We start from the raw sequence: 21,737 nt of genomic DNA on the forward strand, positions 1-21,737 counted from the left end.
TAAAACACATAATTACATAAATACATATGTACACACATATATACATATAAATGTATACACTGATTAGCCAGAACATTTAAATCACTGACAGGTGAAGTGAATAACATTGATTATATTGTCACAATGGCACCTGTCAAGGGGTGGTATATATTAGGTAGCAAGTAAAAAGTCAGTTCTTGAAATTCATGTGATGGAAGCAAAAAGATCTAAGTGACTTTGACAAAGGCCAAATAGTGATGGATAGACGACGGTCAGAGCATCTCCAAAATGGTAAGTTTTGTTGGATGTTCCTGTATGCAGGGGTTAGTACCAACCAAAAATGGTGCAAGGAAGGACAACTGGTGAACCGGCGTCAGGGTCATGGGTGCCCAAGGTTCATTTATGCACGTAGGGAGTGAAGGCTAACCCATCTAATTTAGCCTTCGATCACAAGAGCTACTGTAGCTGAAATTACTGAAAAAATGAATGCTGGCAATGATAGAAAGATGTCAGAACACACAGTGCTTCACAGATTGCTGCGTATGGGGCTGCATAGCTGCAGACCGGTCAGAGTGCCCATGATGACTGCTGTTCTCTGCTGAAAACACCTTCAATGGGGACTTGAGCATATTGACCATGGAGCAATGGAAGAAGGTTGGCTGGTCTGATGAATCACATTTTATTTTAGATCAGGTAAATGTTCGGATGCGTGTGCATCATTTACCTGGGGAAGAGATGGCAGCAGGATGCACTATGGGATGAAGGCAGACCGGAGAAGACAGTGTTATGCTCTGGGCATTGTTCTGCTGGGAAACCTAGGGTCCTGGCATTCATGTGTATGTTACTTTGACATGTACCATCTACCTAGAGATTGGTGTAGACCGCCTACAGCCATTCATGGCAGTGGTGTTCCCTGATCAGATTTGTATCAGATAGTGTTTATATAAGTGTAACTGTAATTTTCAGTGTATTTGTGTTGTGTTTAGTGCAACTTTTTTTAACACATTACCCATTACGTGAGGTTTTCAGTCACGCTAACCTGACGAGAGTAAAGTGCGATTGTACACTCACAAATGTGTTTACTTTCAACTTGTAATACGAGTGCTATTTCCATTGTGTACAAAAATCAGATATCGCTCTCGCACAACGGTTAGCACGTCACTTGTAAACTAGCAATTTATAAATATGGAGCTGTGAAGAATACAGATGAGCTAGCAAAATATTTTTTTTAGGGATTAGAGAATGTTTGTATATAAAGATATATGTAGAAAGAAGTTAGCAGCTAGAATTTAAAGGGACAGTCTACACCAGATTTTTTATTGTTTTAAAAGATAGATAATCCCTTTATTACCCATTCCCCAGATTTGTATAACCAACACAGTTATATTAATATACTTTTAACCTCTGTGATTATCTTGTATCTAAGCCTCTGCAAACTGCCCCTTTATTTCAGTTCTTTTGACAGACTTGCAGTTTAGCCAATCAGTGCCTGCTCCCAGATAACTTCACGTGCACGAGCACAGTGTTATCTATATGAAATACATGAACTAACACCCTCTAGTGGTGAAAAACTGTTAAAATGCATTCTGAAAAGAGGTGGCCTTCAAGTTCTAAGAAATTAGCATATGAACCTCCTAGGTTAAGCTTTCAACTAAGAATACTAACGGCTAGATTTGGAGTTTTGTCGGTAACGACCCGAAAAACTAACGCCCGCGTTTTACTGGCCGCACCATAAAAATATAACTCTGGTATCGAGAGTCCACATAAAGGCTGCGTTAGGCTCCAAAAAAGGAGCGTAGAGCATTTTTAACGCAGCTTCAACTCTCGATACCAGAGTTGCTTACGGACGCGGCAAGCCTCAAAAACGTGCTCGTGCACGATTCTCCCATAGGAAACAATGGGGCTGTTTGAGCTGAAAAAAAACCTAACACCTGCAAAAAAGCCGCGTTCAGCTCCTAACGCAGCCCCATTGTTTGCTATGCGGTAACCCTTCCGACGTCTGCACTTAACACTCTAACATGTACCCCGAGTCTAAACACCCCTAACCTTACACTTATTAACCCCTAATCTGCCGCCCCCGCTATCGCTGACCCCTGCATATTATTTTTAACCCCTAATCTGCCGCTCCGTAAACCGCCGCTACTTACATTATCCTTATGTACCCCTAATCTGCTGCCCCTAACACCGCCGACCCCTATATTATATTTATTAACCCCTAATCTGCCCCCCACAACGTCGCCTCCACCTGCCTACACTTATTAACCCCTAATCTGCCGACGGGACCGCACCGCTATTATAATAAAGTTATTAACCCCTAATCCGCCTCACTAACCCTATCATAAATAGTATTAACCCCTAATCTGCCCTCCCTAACATCGCCGACACCTAACTTCAAACATTAACCCCTAATCTGCCGACCGAATCTCGCCGCTATTCTAATAAATGTATTAACCCCTAAAGCTAAGTCTAACCCTAATACTAACACCCCCCTAAGTTAAATATAATTGAAATCAAACGAAATTAATTAACTCTTATTAAATAAATTATTCCTATTTAAAGCTAAATACTTACCTGTAAAATAAATCCTAATATAGCTACAATATAAATTATAATTATATTATAGCTATTTTAGGATTTATATTTATTTTACAGGTAACTTTGTATTTATTTTAACCAGGTACAATAGCTATTAAATAGTTAAGAACTATTTAATAGCTAAAATAGTTAAAATAATTACAAATTTACCTGTAAAAGAAATCCTAACCTAAGTTACAAATAAACCTAACACTAGACTATCAATAAATTAATTAAATAAACTACCTACAATTACCTACAATTAACCTAACACTACACTATCAATAAATTAATTAAATACAATTGCTACAAATAAATACAATTAAATAAACTAGCTAAAGTACAAAAAATAACAAAGAACTAAGTTACAAAAAATAAAAAAATATTTACAAACATAAGAAAAATATTACAACAATTTTAAACTAATTACACCTACTCTAAGCCCCCTAATAAAATAACAAAGCCCCCCAAAATAAAAAAATGCCCTACCCTATTCTAAATTACTACAGTTCAAAGCTCTTTTACCTTACCAGCCCTGAACAGGGCCCTTTGCGGGGCATGCCCCAAGAAGTTCAGCTCTTTTGCCTGTAAAAAAAAACATACAATATCCAAGCCCCCCAACATTACAACCCACCACCCACATACCCCTAATCTAACCCAAACCCCCCTTAAATAAACCTAACACTAAGCCCCTGAAGATCATCCTACCTTGTCTTCACCATACCAGGTTCACCGATTGGTCCAGAAGAGCTCCTCCGATGTCCTGATCCAAGCCCAAGCGGGGGGCTGAAGAGGTCCATGATCCGGCTGAAGTCTTCATCCAAGCGGGGCAGAAGAGTTCTTCCATCCGATTGAAGTCTTCATCCAAGCGGCATCCATCCGGAGCGAAGCGGCAGCATCCTGAAGACCTCCACTGCGGAACATCCATCCTGGCCGTCGACTGAACGACGAATGACGGTTCCTTTAAATGACGTCATCCAAGATGGCGTCCCTCAAATTCCGATTGGCTGATAGGATTCTATCAGCCAATCGGAATTAAGGTAGGAATATTCTGATTGGCTGATGGAATCAGCCAATCAGAATCAAGTTCAATCCGATTGGCTGATCCAATCAGCCAATCAGATTGAGCTTGCATTCTATTGGCTGTTCCGATCAGCCAATAGAATGCGAGCTCTTAGTTCTTTGTTATTTTTTGTACTTTAGCTAGTTTATTTATTTGTATTTATTTGTAGCAATTGTATTTAATTAATTTATTGATAGTGTAGTGTTAGGTTAATTGTAGGTAATTGTAGGTAGTTTATTTAATTAATTTATTGATAGTCTAGTGTTAGGTTTATTTGTAACTTAGGTTAGGATTTCTTTTACAGGTAAATTTGTAATTATTTTAACTATTTTAGCTATTAAATAGTTCTTAACTATTTAATAGCTATTGTACCTGGTTAAAATAAATACAAAGTTACCTGTAAAATAAATTTAAATCCTAAAATAGCTATAATATAAATATAATTTATATTGTAGCTATATTAGGATTTATTTTACAGGTAAGTATTTAGCTTTAAATAGGAATAATTTATTTAATAAGAGTTAATTTATTTCGTTAGATTTAAATTATATTTAACTTAGGGGGGTGTTAGTGTTAGGGTTAGACTTAGCTTTAGGGGTTAATACATTTATTAGAATAGCGGTGAGCTCCGGTCGGCAGATTAGGGGTTAATAATTGAAGTTAGGTGTCGGCGATGTTAGGGAGGGCAGATTAGGGGTTAATACTATTTATTATAGGGTTAGTGAGGCGGATTAGGGGTTAATAACTTTATTATAGTAGCGCTCAGGTCCGCTCGACAGATTAGGGGTTAATAAGTGTAGGCAGGTGGAGGCGACGTTGTGGGGGGCAGATTAGGGGTTAATAAATATAATATGGGGGTCGGCAGTGTTAGGGGCAGCAGATTAGGGGTACATAGGGATAATGTAGCTGGCGGCGGCGTGCGGACGGCAGATTAGGGGTTAATAAGTGTAGGTAGCTGGCGGCGACGTTGTGGGGGGCAGATTAGGGGTTAATAAATATAATACAGGGGTCGGCGGTGTTAGGGGCAGCAGATTAGGGGTACATAAGGATAACGTAGGTGGCGGTCGGCAGATTAGGGGTTAAAAAAATTTAATCGAGTGGCGGCGATGTGGGGGGACCTCGGTTTAGGGGTACATAGGTAGTTTATGGGTGTTAGTGTACTTTAGAGTACAGTAGTTAAGAGCTTTATGAACCGGTGTTAGCCCAGAAAGCTCTTAACTACTGACTTTTTTCCTGCGGCTGGAGTTTTGTCGTTAGATGTCTAACGCTCACTTCAGAAACCGGAGTTAGGAAGATCCCATTGAAAAGATAGGATACGCAATTGACGTAAGGGGATCTGCGGTATGGAAAAGTCGCGGCTGAAAAGTGAGCGTTACACCCTATTTTGAGTGACTCTAAAACCAGCGTTAGGAGCCTCTCACGCTGGTTTTCACGGCTACCGCCAAACTCCAAATCTAGGTCTAAGAGAACAAAGCAAAACTGGTGATCAAAGTAAATTGGAAAATTGTTTAAAATTACATGCTCTATCTGAATCACGAAAGTTTATTTTGGCCTAGACTGTCCCTTTAAAGGGAAAGTAAAGTGCAAATTAAACTTTCATGATTCAGATAGGGCATGTCATTTTAAACAACTTTCTAATTTAGTTTTATCATCAAATTTGCTAGAATTGCCCAAGAAGATGTAATGAAGACCAAACTCAAGGAGCGAGGATACAGAACATCTGACATTGATAGAGCACAAGAAACAATGTCACAATATGATCAAAGGACTCTTCTGTACAAGAAGAAAAATTAAAATGATAAGGTCAACAAAATCAGTTTCATCACAACATTTACTCCCATGCTCAAGGTACTTGAAGAATCTGTTCGAAAGAACTGGGACATTGTGAAGTCTGATAAACTTCTCCCATTTACACAAGTGGATGCCCCCCGGATTGTATATAAGAAGGCTCCCAACTTGAAAGACATCCTTGTATGTAATGATCCTGTTAAGTGTTACCAGAAAAGCACCTGGATGGATGGTAGAAAAAAGTTGGGTTGTTACAGATGTGAAGACTGCACTACGTGTAACAGCATGCTTACGGGATCCCAGTTCCATCATCCCCGGACAGAGAAAAAGTATAAGATTTCCACAGATTATCATGTACCAGCACCTTTGTAATATATTTTCTGACATGCCCATGATCTTTGGTTTACGTCGGTAAGACCTCAACCACTTTTAGAGAAAGGATGGCCAACCATCGCCATGCCATAAGAACTGCTATTGATAATCAAACATCAGATCAACCTGTGGCTAGGCATTTTTTGCAGGCGGGACATACTGCTGCCTGCCTCAGAACCATGATTATTGATTATGTGCCGCCCTTGAATAGAGGTGGTGATCGACAAAAAAACTCTTACAAGTGGAAGCATCATGGATCTATCGATTGGACACTGTCACTCCGAGAGGGCTGAATGCACAGCTGAATTACAATGTGTTTTTATAACTGAATTTTGCTATGACTTCACGGTCTAGGTTTTATCTGGCACTAATGTAGATAGTTGCTAGTAAGTCTTCAGCTATCTTGTTGATCTATATTCCATCGCTCTGGGCTTACTTGTTGATGAGTGTACCTTCCGCCTAAATAAAGTTTCTACCATATTGCAAGAGGCACGTAGGGTATCAGCCCCCTCAAGTTAGATGTTATTTTTAATATGGCAATAGGTTAGTTTATATTTAATAGGAATAGTTTTAGTTTAAGGTTAGTGGATCTCTGGTATCAGCCTGACCTGGGCGGGTCTCTACCACTTTGAGATACACGTACAGTGACGTAGGAAGTGTTCGCCACTAGAAGCGCGGCTATGCTAATTAGCCATGCGCTATGTTCGCAAGCCGAATGTATTGTTGTCAATGACGTGGTGGACGCTCATTGGCTCTGCTGTACCGGAAGTCTGAGCACAGTGGAGTTTATTAGGAACCATTACCTAATTCCCAAAAATGTTGCAGCGCAAAAATTAAACTGATATAGGGTACACTCTACCTATTAGATACCAAAATAAAATCTAACTATCCCCTGGATATTAATAAATCATACAAATGGTAAAGTGCTAGTGCTATTACTACTACTATTTTTCCTTAAAAAATATATTTCTTATCTACCTTGGTGTTGTAATGGACTCAGAAATTAGTTGTGCATATAAACCACATATAAAAATCAATTACATATAAAACTCAACTACATATAAAACACTGTTTCATAAAATATAAATATAAATACCGCAGTTCAAACTCTTGAATAGGAACAAGTACTGAAAGGGGTTAAAAAATCCAAATGAATATGGCTAGAATGTTCTTTTAGCAATTGGTTTCCAGCTGATATCTGTGATCTTTCCGTTGCTGCTTGTCTCAGGAACCTGTTTGTGTCCAGATCCTCCTTTCACACGAACTACAACAACAAAAACACAAGCGCATCCGAGATTCACTGTATCTTTCTTTATTATTGTTACAATAAAGCCATAAAAATATACACTTACAAGATAAGTGCAAGTTATATGCACATAAGATTTAAAGTTGCTTAGCGATCACAATCCAATCCAAGCCTCGGTATCCGGTCTTAGTGGTGGGGGCTGTATGTCCGTTCTCCTATGTTTGTTCCTCCGGTTTGGAAATACAGCACGTCCGGTATTATTTCACCGGTAAGGCACAGTTGTCCTTCTCCTCTCGTATCCCCAGTTTATTTTTCAGTTTGACGTGCACGATATGGCTCTGTCAACATGTTTAGGCGAAAAGCCTTATAAAGGCTTTTCGCCTAAACATGTTGACAGAGCCATATCGTGCACGTCAAACTGAAAAATAAACTGGGGATACGAGAGGAGAAGGACAACTGTGCCTTACCGGTGAAATAATACCGGACGTGCTGTATTTCCAAACCGGAGGAACAAACATAGGAGAACGGACATACAGCCCCCACCACTAAGACCGGATACCGAGGCTTGGATTGGATTGTGATCGCTAAGCAACTTTAAATCTTATGTGCATATAACTTGCACTTATCTTGTAAGTGTATATTTTTATGGCTTTATTGTAACAATAATAAAGAAAGATACAGTGAATCTCGGATGCGCTTGTGTTTTTGTTGTTGTTATTAGGAACCATGTGTGTGTATTATTAAGAGAACACTTGGATACGGATTTCAAACCCATTGAGAAAGATACCAGTCCTGTACCGAAACGTTTGGGGGTATTTGTACATTTGGACACTAATGTGATGTTATTAAATTGAATCTTTTTTCATATATACCGGTGAGTGCAGCATTTTATTCTATGTAAGGATAAAATAAATTGATATATATATATATATATATATATATATATATATATATATATATATATATATATTATTTTGTGGAATGATATACTGACAAATCCTTATCATATTATACTTTATTAGATAAATACTTTGACACATCCTATCTATCTATCTATCTATCTATCCTATCTGTCTTTCTGTCAGTCAATCTATCTATGATATGTTACTATCCTAACTTACTTTTTATCAGCCAAAGGGACTTCTGCACTATTAGAATTGTGTGGTTCATTCATTGTCAGTGAAACATGTCTTACATAGCTGGGTGTTTGATCAGTGAATACTTTTCTACCATTTTTTTGTTTTATATAGCATATTTCCTGTTAAATGACACCATTAGGAGTGCTGTTGGCTGTTGAAATAATAACCAGTGTTGCATTATACTCCCATCACCCATGTATGGATCCCAGAAGCAGAGATGGAATGTGCTAAGCTAATGAATACCATGCTCATTAGCTGTTACCTGGGGTGCTTCTATATTTTGGTTTGGTGGTATTCTAAGACATCCATACGTATTTCATACTTGTTTGAATAATACCTTTGACACAATATATCCCTATGTATGTTATACCTCACTAAATGATAACATGACATCTTACAGAAATTTCATAATTGGAAATACTTTTTTAAATGTTGTTTTGATCCATAATTCTCAAATAGTGGGGGGAAACAATCTATTATGTTTGCCACTTTAATCCTTTTTATTACACCAAACTGATATTTTATTTTTTAATTTTATTTAACAGTGTATATTGTATCAACATCAAGTCTTAATGTAGATTGTAATCTCTTCAGAGCAGGACACTCCTGTACTAATTTGTTTTGTATAGTCTATTATAGATTTGTATCTTTATCAGTGTATACCCCTACTTTTGTACCCAGCACTACAGAATTTTGCAGCGCTATAAAAATAAATGATAATAATAATACTTCTTTTAAGCACTTTCAGTGATCAATGTGATGTGTTACAGGTGGAGACTGATGATCAAGTAATTGCCACCTTTTGTGGGAAGGAAAGTACAGACACAGAGCAGGCCCCAGGGCAGCAAGTCACAGAGTCTCCTGGTAGCTTTCTCAGCCTCACTTTCAGATCAGACTTCTCCAACGAGGAGCGCTTCACTGGATTTGATGCCCATTACAGTGCAGTAGGTAAGTATCCTATTATTTTTATGTGAAGAGGATAATGTAGAAGCTAAAATTACAAATAACATTTGAAAGATACATTTGCTAAAATACTTCAAATTCACTGAGAAATTTGAATATGCTTGTGAACTGGTGATACAACTGCAGGACGGATCTGTGTGCAGTTGGTGACATGTCACTTCATGTTACCTATGCTCCAGTAATCTATTTGTCATTGTTCCTTTAAAGACGAGTGTTCATACTTGTCCCTTTTTGTTCTTTTTGTGTTTAAGACTAAGAGCTTGCATGATTTCAAAGTAAAGTGATGTTAACAGCTACACTTACAAAAACATCAAAGTCAAATGTGAAATCCACAGTGGTACATAGTGCATTTCAGATTTGAACACAAGTTGTTGTTTTTTGCAATATGTATGTAATAGCAAAAGTGCCCAGTTTGTGCAGATTTATATTAGAGAGCACCAATACATGTCTGATGTGCCCATATCTTTTGTCTGTAACTCACTAGAATTTTACATGACCAGTCTGCTTTGGTTTTAAATATTCATTTTTTTATACTAAAGTATATGCGTTCCAATAACTTAGGGCCTTGGAGATACAGTGTGGCCCTCTAGTGCTGTATCCATAGATTCCCATAGATATCTAATTCCACATTGCCCTACATCAGCTCATTTGCAAACCATATGATGTTGTTCTTCTCGACAGCCGGTTCATTCTTGTCTACTCTGGGCATCTCTAGTGCATATGTTTATGCTCCTGTTTGTGAATACATGATTATAAGTTTAGAATCTTCCTAGTGAAATGTTATTTTAGTCTGGAATTTATATATAGAGTTAAGCATTTTGTGTTTGTCAATTCTGTTTTTGCTCACCAGCCTTCAGAGTGGAGATAAAATTCCAGTGTGGCCCCTCATGTGAAAAGTTGTGGCTATTAAAAAGAAATCTGGATTTCAGCTTCACAAGCAGGGTAGCCACCTTTTCTGCCACTAAATACCAGCCATGCGTATTAGCATAAATTAGCATAATTAATTATACAGCACAAATCTGGAACTAAAGAAGCTAGTACTGATTTTAAGTGATCATTTGTTTATAATTAGATTCCAGCACACTTACAAGAAGCTTGATCAAGAAAGCACCTTTATTTCTATAGTTAAAGGGACAGGAATCTCCAGAATTTTCTTTCGTGATTTGAATAGAACATACAATTTTAATCAACTTTCCAATATACTTTTGTTATCAGATTTGCTTCATTCTCTTGTTATCCTTTGCTGAAGGAATATTGGCAGCTATATGAACACATCTAGTTAGCCAATCACAAGAGACAAATGTGTGCAGGTACCAATCAGCAGCTAGCTCTCACTATTGTAGGAAATGTGCATATTCTTTTTTTTAAAAAGATACTAAGAGAACAAAGCACATTTAATTTAAAAGTGTCTTAAAATGACATGCTCTATCTGAATCATGCAAATTTAATTTTGACTTTCATAACCCTTTATTTTCAACTGTGACCTAAACCTTAAAGGGACAGTGTACTGTAAATTTGGTCCCCTTTAATTTGTTCCCAGTTATCCATTTTACATGCTGGATTGTATTGTATTTTTCAAACAGATACTTTACCTTTATTTTGGCATCTGAAATAGCTGTTTTTGCCTGTGGTATCCCCACCTATACTAACATTTCAATACTTAAGTATTGGCTAAAGAAAAGTTATGTAAAGGGTCAGTCTAGTAAAAATTAAACTTTTATGATTCAGATAGGGCATGTAGTTTTAAACAACTTTCTGATTCACTTTTATCATCAAATTTGCTTTGTTCTCTTGGTATTCTTAGTGGAAATCTAAACCAAGGTAGGCTCATAGGCTAACTTCTAAGCCCTTGAAGGCCACCTCTTATCTCAGTGCATTTGACAGTTTTTCACAGCTAGGCAGCATTGGTCCATGTGTGCCATATAGATTACATTGTACTTACTCCTGTAAGAGTTACTTATGAGAGGGCACTGCTTGGCTTAAATGCAAGTCTGTCAAAATAACTGAAATAAGGGGGCAGTCTACAGAGGTTTAGATACAAGGTAATGACAGAGGTAAAAAGTATATTAATATAACAGTGTTGGTTATGCAAAACTGGAGAATGGGTAAAAAAGAAATTATCTATATTTTTAAACAATAACAATTCTGGAGTAGACTGACCCTTTAAACATAGCCAGCAGACAAAATTGCACTCCCAGTGGGAGGAGAGCTAATTAATACAATTATAATTTTCAATTTTTCTCTCTAAGTATTGGCCCTACAGACAGAGATAAGATACAGAAGCACGTGTGTGTACAGAAAGTGATAAAATAACCCATTTTAACAGGTTGTGTTGTGAAAAAACAAAGACAGCTATTTTATATACAAAATAAACACAAAGGAGCACTTTCTCATATATTTTATACTCTTCTGCTGGTGTAACAAGTCATTGGAAACATATTAAGAGGAAACCAATTTTACAATACACTGTCCCTTTAAAAATACTGTATATGCCGGTTACCGCACCTATAGGTAAATGTGAATTCCCCAGTGTTTGTCAGTTTTTCGGTCTCATCCCTTATCTGCTTTTTTAAAAAAAAAAATATTATTCTTCATGTTTAAAGATTTCAGTCTCTGTTCCATTTGATAATAGTAACAGTATGTTTATATAATATAACTCTGGCAACGCTCTTTACTGTGTGCGTCATTGTGCAGATGTAGTGAGTCACTGTCCCTTGGAATTTAGAGGACAGCGACTTGGTTAGATTTTTAGAAACTTGCATCTTGTTACTTGTTTTTAGCCTGAGTCTTACTATACCCCACATATATAACATGTTTAAAGGGGCATATGAATGCACAATGCAATAATAAATGACACTCATTTGTTAGAGACTGAATGGTTGGTGTATTTGACCCTGTAGAGAAATTTAAAGGGACACTGAACCCAAATTTTTTCTTTTGTGATTCAGATAGAGTATGACATTTTAAGCAACTTTCTAATTTACTCCTATTATCAAATTTTCTTCATTCTCTTGGTATCTTTATTTGAAATGCAAGAATGTAAGTTTAGATGCCAGCCCATTTTTTGAGAACAACCTGGGTTGTCCTTACTGATTGGTGGATAAATTCATCCACCAATAAGAAGTGCTGTCCAGAGTACTGAACCAAAAAAACACAGCTTAGATGCCTTCTTTTTCAGATAAAGATAGCAAGAGAATGAAGAAAAAATTATATTAGGAGTAAATTAGAAAGTTGCTTAAAATTGCATGCTCTATCTGAATCACGAAAGAAGAAATTTGGGTTCAGTGTCCCTTTAACACAAAACTAAAACCTAAACGTGTAAAAAGAAAATGCTCTAATGTGTTAGAGCATTTTCTATTGCACTGTTGCTTCCTTATAAATATGTGTTTAACCTGCAGGGGGGTTTAACACATTTGTAAAAACAGCTTCAGAGCAAAAATGCACTACTGGAACTAAGCTGGCTCTGGTGAGCCAATGACAAGTGACGTATATGTGCAGCCACCAGTTTAGACACCAGCTAGCTCCCGGTAATGCATTACTGCTCCTGAGCTATGTCTGTTAAAGGACCAGTAAACACAGCAGATTTGCATAATCAACAAATACAAGATAACAAGACAATACAATAGCATTTACTCTGAATTTCAAATTAGTAGTAGATTCTTTTTTAACACATTTTAAAGTTATGTATATTTCCACTCCCCCTGTACCATGTGATAGCAATCAGCCAATCACAAATGCATATACGTATAGTCTGAGTTCTTGCACATGCTCAGTAGGAGCTGGTGACTCAAAAAAAGTGTAAATATAAAAGACTGTGCACATTTTTTCTAATGGAAGTAAATTGGAAAGTTGTTTAAAATTACATACTGTATCTCAATCATGAACATTTAAAAAAACCTGAGTGTCCCTTTAATAATGGATAGTAAGAGAACTAAAAAGTAAATCTGATAACAGAAGTAAATTAAAAATATCTTCAAATTGCATTTTTTTATCTCAACCATAAATGTGTAATTTTGACTTTAATGTCCCTTCATTGTCTTATACCAGGCTTACTCCCAAGCCTTTACCAAACAGGACATGGTTCATATGTGCGATTTCCGCTCCAGATTATACTCTCCCTGATTTATTGCTGTCTCAGATCACATACAGCCCTCATTACAGTTACAGTGGGGCATATACAGTTTACCTCACACAAACAGTTGATACAAATGTCTCTTGTGTCTCTGTAGATGTGGATGAGTGTGCAGAGAAAAGTGACGAAGACTTGGTGTGTGATCATTACTGCCACAATTACATTGGAGGATTCTATTGCTCTTGCCGATTTGGCTACCTGCTCCACACAGACAACAGGACATGCAAAGGTATAACTGTTGTGTCTTGCACTGGTCATCTTTTTTACAAAATTAATTTATATTTTATACAATGATTTCCATCCACTAAAAATTTACATTTAATCTTGTATTAGACTTTTTGATTTAATATTTTCATTAATGAGAAATAAAAATACAAATTTCACACTAAAAATCTTAAAGTTAGTTGTCAGAAGACTAATTCAAATATTTGTTTGTGTTAAAGGGACATAATACTCATTCTAAATTACTTGAAAATGGTGAAGCATAATGTAAAATGCTGACATGAAGATATCACCCGGACATCTCTATGTTAAAAAGAGGAGATATTTTACCCCAAAATGTATTCAGCTCACCAGAGTAAGTGCTCTGTGAACAGTTATACTTCAGCTGCTGTCCAGCTGCAAGTTGAAAAAACAAAACAAATAGCCAATCAGCAGTGATGAAGTCATGCTATGCTTTGCTGCAATCTCATGAGCTTTCACTTAAATCTTGTGAGATGTTTTAGTAATCTTCCTTAAACTGAATAGGAAAATAATATGACTGTGCACATGCCAGATGCACACTCCCTTGCAAGTCCTCAGACTAGCATGCTGATTGGCTTCTTAAAGTTTCTTTACAGTAGGGTGTGAATACTTAGGAAATTTTGAGGTAAAATATCTTCCTTTTTAAATAGAGGTGATATTTTCTAGTCAGCTTTTTTACAGCTATGCTGCATCACTTTCAAGTGCTTCAACATTTGGGTATCATGTCCCTTTAAGCATTATTTTAATTTGATTAGGCATCGCTATATTGTGTTTATACTGTATTCGGTGGATACACATACAAATTGTAATTAAATATCAGAGATAGAAGAATATATTCTTTGTATCTTGTTTTTCAGTGGAGTGCAGTGATAATCTTTTCACACAAAGGAGTGGCATCATATCCAGTGCAGACTTTCCCAACCCATATCCCAAGAGCTCTGATTGTCTGTACAGGATTGAACTTGAGGAGGGCTTTGTGATCAACCTTCACTTTGATGACAACTTTGATATAGAGGACCACCCAGAAGTGTCATGCCCCTATGATTATATAAAGGTATATATTTCCCAGGTGACACAAATGTTGATGGAGCAAAAAGAAAATCTTGGAAGCACAGATAACAAAGCATTTAAGTGGTCCTCCTCATCTTTTATTATTTCATTGTTGCTTGTGGGATTCTCTTGTCACGTGGACTGCCATTCTGCATCATGCCTTTGTACATGGTTTGGCAATTAAAGGAATGTTAAACAGTAAAAACATGTCAAGTCATAATGATGTATTCAAAGCGAAGATTAGCCATAGGATAATATGTATGTTTTACAATTATGGGCTAAATTACGAGTGGTACATTAAGGGGTTAGATTACAAGTGGAGCGCTAAATTATTGTACCCTTTGCGGGAGTGCAATAATTAACCAGCCATTACAAGTGGCTGGTTATTGCTGCGGCAAGCTCGCGGTAGCAATTATCGCTTAGAAAATTAACCAGAGATCAGATCTCTGGTTAATTTTATAAATCTGTCCCAAATGCCCCCGAAATACTGTCTAGTGTAGTTAATTAAAAACAATAAAGAGGTACTAGGCAGGATTTTGGGGTTAAATTTGGTGGGAGTGGGGTGTTAGAAAAAGAACAGCACTGAAAAGTGCCTTTCCATTGTTGTCAATTGGAACTGTGTGTTTCCCAGTATATATATGTGTATGCTTATATAAATATATATTCATGTGTGTATATACACATATTAACACATAAATATATATGTATATAAGCTTATACATATATATACTTGCTGTCATCGCTGCATGACTTACCCCCTTCACTGAAGCACGCTCTCATGAGCACAATGCTTCCTACCAATGCAAACATGAGCTTGCATCCGCATTGCGGCTATCTTGTAATACCAGCCCACATTATTGTGCACTGTTAAAACAAAGTGGAGCACTAATATCGCTTTCGGAAAGCTATATATAGCGCTCCACTTGTAATCTAGCCCTAAGCGTAACACGCAAGCGATAAGGGGTAATTCGCAGGTCTTTGCACACATCAGAAATAGTGTAAGTTGAATGTAAATAAGTTTGCTTAAAGGGACAGTCTAGTCAAAATTAAACTTCTATGATTCAGATAGGGCATGCAATTTTAAACAATTTTCCAATTGACTTTTATCATCACATTTGTTTTGTTCTATTGGTATTCTTTGTTGAAAGCTAAACCTACGTACCTAATTTCTAAGCCCTTGAAGGTCACCTCTTATCTCAGTTAATTTTTACAGTTTTGTGCAGCTAGGCAGCTCTAATTTATGCGTGACATATAGATACCATTGTGCTCACTCCTGTTGAGTTACCTAAGAGTCAGCAGTAATTGTCCAAAATAGCAAGTCTGTCAAAAGAACTTAAATTAGGGTGCATTTTGCAGAGGCTTAGATACAAAGTAATCACAGGGATAAGAAAGTATATTAATATAACTGTGTTGGTTATGCAAAACTGGGTAATTGGTAATAATCTAATTTAATACGTATCGGGTTAGTGCCACTTCAGAGTTATTTATTTATTTATAAAATATTTTACCAGGAAGGATACATTGAGATGTCTCTCGTTTTCAAGTATGTCCTGGTTAACTGTTACATAAGACAAAAATGTGGCACAAAAAAAACATCAAAACTACATTTAAAAAGTACAGCTACACTCATAATAACACTGTATGATAAAATAATATTAAAAAGAAATTGCATTAATAAGATATAAGGTCTCAGGTGTTAGAAACAAAAGGGCCTGCAAATGGCATTAACATAGAGATACATCCATACACGTCTAAATATGTATATATGTATGTATACATTTATGTTTATATGTGTGTGCATATGTATTTAAAGATTTGTGCTTTACTTTATATTTACTGTACATTTTTAACATTCCAATGTTCTTCACTTACATGATAATGTCCTTTTTATTGTAAATACATATTTCTCTACACATAGCGGGTTAGCACACATAAATATTTAGTAATCTTAAGGTGCATTATTGAAATATTAAATATAAAATATGAATAAAAATTATAAAAATTTCTAAACACTGTAAAATATTCTAAATAATCCATAGAATATATCTATTTTTTACAGTCTGTTTAATAATTTTTATTCATATTTTATATTTAATATTTCAGTAGTGCTCCTTAAGATTACTCAGTTTTGATGTGCTCTCATCTGACTGCGTTAAATCTAAATCGAGAAATTCGATGCACAAAACACACATTTTACATTGCTATGTTCTTCACATAGAAAATAATGTGCTTTTTATTATTAAAGGGATAGTAAAGTCCAAATTAAACTTTCTTGATTCAAATAGGACATGCAATTTTAAACAACTTTCTTATTTACTTTTTTAATCAAATTTGCTCTATTCTCTTGCTATTCTTAGTTGAAAGCTAAACCTAAGTAGGCTCATATGCTAATTTCTAAGCCCTTGAAGGCCGCCTCTTATCTGAATGCATTTTACAGTTTTTCACAGCTAGAGGACGTTAGTTCATGTGTTTGATATAAATAACATTGTGCTCATGCACTTGGAGTTATTTAAGAGTCAACAATAATTGCTTTAAATGCAAGTCTGTCAAAAGATCTAAGATAAGGAGGCAGTCTGCAGAAACTTAGATACAAGGTTATTACAGAGGTAAAATGTATATTTCTATAACAGTGTTGGTTATGCAAAACTGGTGAATGGTAATAAAGGGATTATCTATTTTTTTAAATAATACATTTTTTGGTGTTTACTATCCTTTTAAATATATATATATATATATATATATATATATATATATATATAAATATGCATTTACAATGAAAAGGACATCCTGTAAGTGAAGAACATTGGAATGTTAACCCCTTAACGACCAGCTCCATACCCTGTACGACGCTGGTCATTAAGCCCTTAAGGACCAGCGTTATACCCTGTACAACACTGCTGTCCTCGGCCTCTCTCTGCTGCGATCTCGCTAAAAATAGGGCAGTGCAGAAATAGATGGGCAGAGGTACCGATGCAGAGAGGGCCACTCTGTGGCCCTCTCTGGATCGGACATCGGTGGTGCTGATCGTTGGTGGTGTGGGAGGGTTAGGAGGGAGGCGGGTGGATGGCCCATCACTGGAGGGGAACAGGAGGGGGGCGGGAACAGGTGGGACTGCTACGCTGCAGAAAGAAATGTTTAGAGCGGCAGTGCGTGGGAAGGACGGAGGGGGAAGGAAGGAGAGGGGGCTTCTATACTGGAAAGGGGATTAGAGGGTGGGAAAATGATCTGGGAGGGGGTAGAGTAATGAGGGGGGCAGCTACACTAAAGAAAAAAAATAATAAAAAATAAATAAAAATTATAGCAAACTGGGTACTGGTGTTCTATCGAGAGCTCCAATACATCGAAAACTCCAATCTGATGTCACTTCCGGTGATTCCATACATCTGATTGGTCTGTGTCCAATGAGTGACAGGATTCACAACCAATCAGATGGGCACTGTAATCGCCTATCTTCACTATCTATTTTTCCTCCCCCTAGGGGGTTCAAGGGGGCAAAGCACCCCTTGTAAACCTCATTCCCCAAGGGTTACTTGGGGTGTATGCCAGAGGATCGGCGGTGCGCCCCCCAGACAGAGGCAAAACAGATATTAGCATAGAAGAGTCACCGGAAGTGATGTCAGGTTGGAGTTTTTGAGGAAATGGAGTTCTCGACAGAACACTGACAGACAACTGCCAGTACCTAAGATGGCGGCTAATAGGTAGAGGGGGAGGTTTAGAGAGCTGTTTGGGGGGATCAGGGAGGTTGGGGGTAAGGGCGGATCCTACACTGCAGAAAATAGAAAAAAATATATATTTTATTAAAAAAAAGCCTTATATTTTCATACTGGCAGACTTTCTGCCAGTACTTAAGATGGGGGTGACAATTGGGGGGTGGGGAAGGGAAGATAGCTGTTTGAGAGGGATCAGGTAGGGATCAGGGCATGGGAAGTGTCAGGTGGGAAGGTAATCTCTACAATAAAGCTAAAATTAACCTTTCAAGCTACCTGATTAACCCCTTCACTGCTGGGAATAATAAAAGTGTTGTGCACGGCTGCAATTATTGGCCTTCTAATTACCAAAAAGCAATGACAAAGCCATATATGTCTGCTATTTCTGAACAAAGGGGATCCCAGAGAAGCTTTACAGTCATTTGTGCCATGATTACACAAGCTGTTTGTAAATCATTTCAGTGAGAAACCTAAAGTTTGTGAAAAAGTTAACGTTTTTTTTTATTTGATTGCATTTGGCCATTTGGTGATTTTGGCCTGATAACATGCACACAAGTTAACACAAAGGGGTTTGAATGGCTATTAAAGGTAACCATCCTCACCTGTGATCTGTTTTCTTGTAGTTAGTGTGTGTGTGTATAAAAGGTCAATGAGTTCTGGACTCCTGACAGACCCTTGCATCTTTCATCCAGTGCTGCACTGACGATTCAGGGTTTTAAATCATGGGGAAAGCAAAAGAAAAAGGATCTGCGGGAAAAGGTAGTTGAACTGTATAAAACAGGAAAGGGATATTGTTGCACCCAAGCCACCCATTACTTTATAGAAATGCATTGAAATATACTGTATAAAACCAACAGTTTTCCGAAAATTTCAGGAAAAGGGGACGAAAAAAAATAATGAAAGTATATTGCAAAGTTTTTCTTTAACTATACCTAGTATGCCTGTGTAGCCACAATGTGCCTTTGTTTACCTTTTCACTGATTGTTTTTGGTTGCCTAGTTACCTTGTGTGTCATTCTTTCGCGTCATTCTCGGTCATATCTGTGTTGCGACTTTTTTTCATGCCAGTCACGTCTATGACATGGTTTCTACCGCCACTCAACGCTATTTATTGATGAGGACTGTAGCAATCTTTGCCCGATAGTTGGTTATCGTTCCATGGGTGTTTTACTGTTTTGCCAGTTTGTCACCTAATTTTGACCTCTGCTTAAACCTTTGACACCTCGTCTGTCTTTTGTACCTTTTTGTGTTTGGGCTGTTGCTGACATTTGGCTTGTTTTGACCATCCTCCTGCCTAATCCTTCAAGTCCGTCTATAGTTAGTGACCACAGGCCTGGATTTGAAAGCTCCCCTGCTTTTCCCTTCATGTCTTGTGAATGGAATGCATTTACAAGATGAATTGTGCCACAACCCATCAGGTACCACTGCAAGTAAAACTACCATAGGCAAATACTTTGCCAAAAATGTATCAATGTAAAGTTTACATTTTTCTGTTCACAAAATCGGGCACAAATGATATCTCATATTTATGAAAAAGAATTAAGTGAATAAGGTCACAGCCTCACAATTAGTGCATATATTGTATGGAAATGCCCATTGCCTTCCTAGACTTCAGTAGAAATCCTGATTAAGATCACAACTGTGTTACATGCTCTAACAGAGAAATAGTACAGTGTTTTATGTAATTTATTTTCCCTTTATTTGCACAAAATTAAATCTTAATTTAATTCAGATCAATGCAGAGAACACAGGGTTTTCAGTTAAATGCCCACTAAATACAGTCAAATTGAATAATTGACAAATACACACTAAAAAGACAATGCAATAGCACTGACTTTGAATTTGAAATGAGCACAAGAATATTTTCTGGCAAATTTCCAAGTTAATGCAAATTTCCCTCCCCCTGTATCATGTGACATCCATTAACCAATCACAAAATGCATATACGTATATACTGTGCTCTTATTCACATGCTCTGTAAGACCTGGTGCCTCAGAAAGCATGCATATAAAAGTAATGCACATTTTGATAACGGAAGTATAATAAAACTTTTTTTACATTGCATGCTTTATCGGAATCATGAAACTTTAATTTTGACTTTAGGGGTCCTTTAAAATATTTGAAAGTTATATTTCCCTTTTTTTGTGCAAATATAATCAAGAAATAAACAAAATGACAACTAATGAGAAACATATGCTTACAAAATGTGCATTATTGTTAGGGAAATATTTAAAAAAAGTATGTACAGTTGCACATTTGGCCTTTTCACAAATTATTTGGATTTTACTTTATTTGAGAATTAGTGCACAGACGATGTGTGGCAAATTAGCTGCCAGATCTTTTCTTTCCTACGGCATGGAGAGTTCACGATTTCCAATTACTAGTGGGATATTCACCTCCTGGCCAGCAGGAGGAGGCAAAGAGCACCCCAGCAGAGCTGTTTAGTGTAATTTCCCATACCCATAATCCCCAGTCATTCTCTTTTGCTCTATCACGGGAGGATGTGCGAAGATGGTGTCTAAAGATATTTAATCCTTTAATGGGTACTTTTCCCTGCAAGCAAGGATTGGGGCTTTGCTGTGTCCATGTCAATCTCTTTAGTAAGAGTAATGGTGGCTTTTAGCAGTTAGAATAAGGCAAGGTAGTCTTTGCTTAACTTCTAACATCAGTGCTACCCCTTTATAGGAAACCAGGGTTGGTTACTCTGTTTTTTTTCTTTTTCTACAGGTCCCTGACAGATGTTGGTGAATCTGTCACACCTAAGAAGCTGCTTTCTGCCCAGCAGTTGGACCACAGTTAAGTGTTATTTCCTTCTAGGTTTGAAGGCACAAAGCACTGTGGAGGGTAATTCCTCTGTGGACCCTATCTTTGGACTTTATTTCTCTTTAAGAGACATACTTTTGGTCAGCTTGTCAGGGCACTGTAACTGTTTTGGGGAGATAAAGGTTTTTTTTTTTTTCGTATGAGGCCGGCTCTATGAGGGGATTTAAACTTTCACATAAAAGTTTTATTATGTATGGCCTGTGATACTGTTGCCTGATGTGGTCACATGAGTCTCAAGTAATTAGTTGGACTAAACGGTTTTCTCAATTTTAATTTTTTCCGGTATGGAGTGAAAAACCTTTGCGCACTTTGTATTTATTGCGCACTTTCTTTTGCTGGATGGCCACTTTCTTTTTATGTATGGCCTCCGCTTCCGACTAGGCTTGTAATCTTCCAGTCGGAGTTAGGAGTCCGTTCAGGCATTTTCTATCATTGCTGATGTCATATTAGCCTCACAGCTCTGAAAGTTAATTTCCTCAGTGTGACTAAGCGAATTGAGTAATTCCTTCTCATTACCAGTGGGGATTCACTCCGGCTCTCCTGTGCGGTAAGCCCTCAGCAGAAGCTGAGGTTATAGAGGGCTAGGTTTAATTGAGCAGATTCTACAATTATTTTAATTTAATTATACTCTGCAAATATTTTATTTAAATAGATTTCTC

General features: G+C 37.1%; 1 protein-coding gene across 3 annotated transcripts in view; it reads left to right on the forward strand.

Annotated features, from left to right (window-relative positions):
• MASP1 (MBL associated serine protease 1) overlaps positions 1-21,737 on the forward strand; it is a 318,359-nt gene that overhangs the window by 76,227 nt on the left and 220,395 nt on the right. For all 3 annotated transcript variants that reach the window (XM_053710259.1, XM_053710260.1, XM_053710258.1), the window contains exons 3-5: positions 8,932-9,109; positions 13,354-13,485; positions 14,357-14,553. In XM_053710259.1, the coding sequence (XP_053566234.1) occupies positions 8,932-9,109; positions 13,354-13,485; positions 14,357-14,553 (507 nt within the window). The remainder of the gene's footprint in view (positions 1-8,931; positions 9,110-13,353; positions 13,486-14,356; positions 14,554-21,737) is intronic.

The sequence above is a fragment of the Bombina bombina genome, chromosome 4 (assembly GCF_027579735.1).
Source record: "Bombina bombina isolate aBomBom1 chromosome 4, aBomBom1.pri, whole genome shotgun sequence".
NCBI classification, from domain to species: Eukaryota; Metazoa; Chordata; class Amphibia; order Anura; family Bombinatoridae; genus Bombina; species Bombina bombina.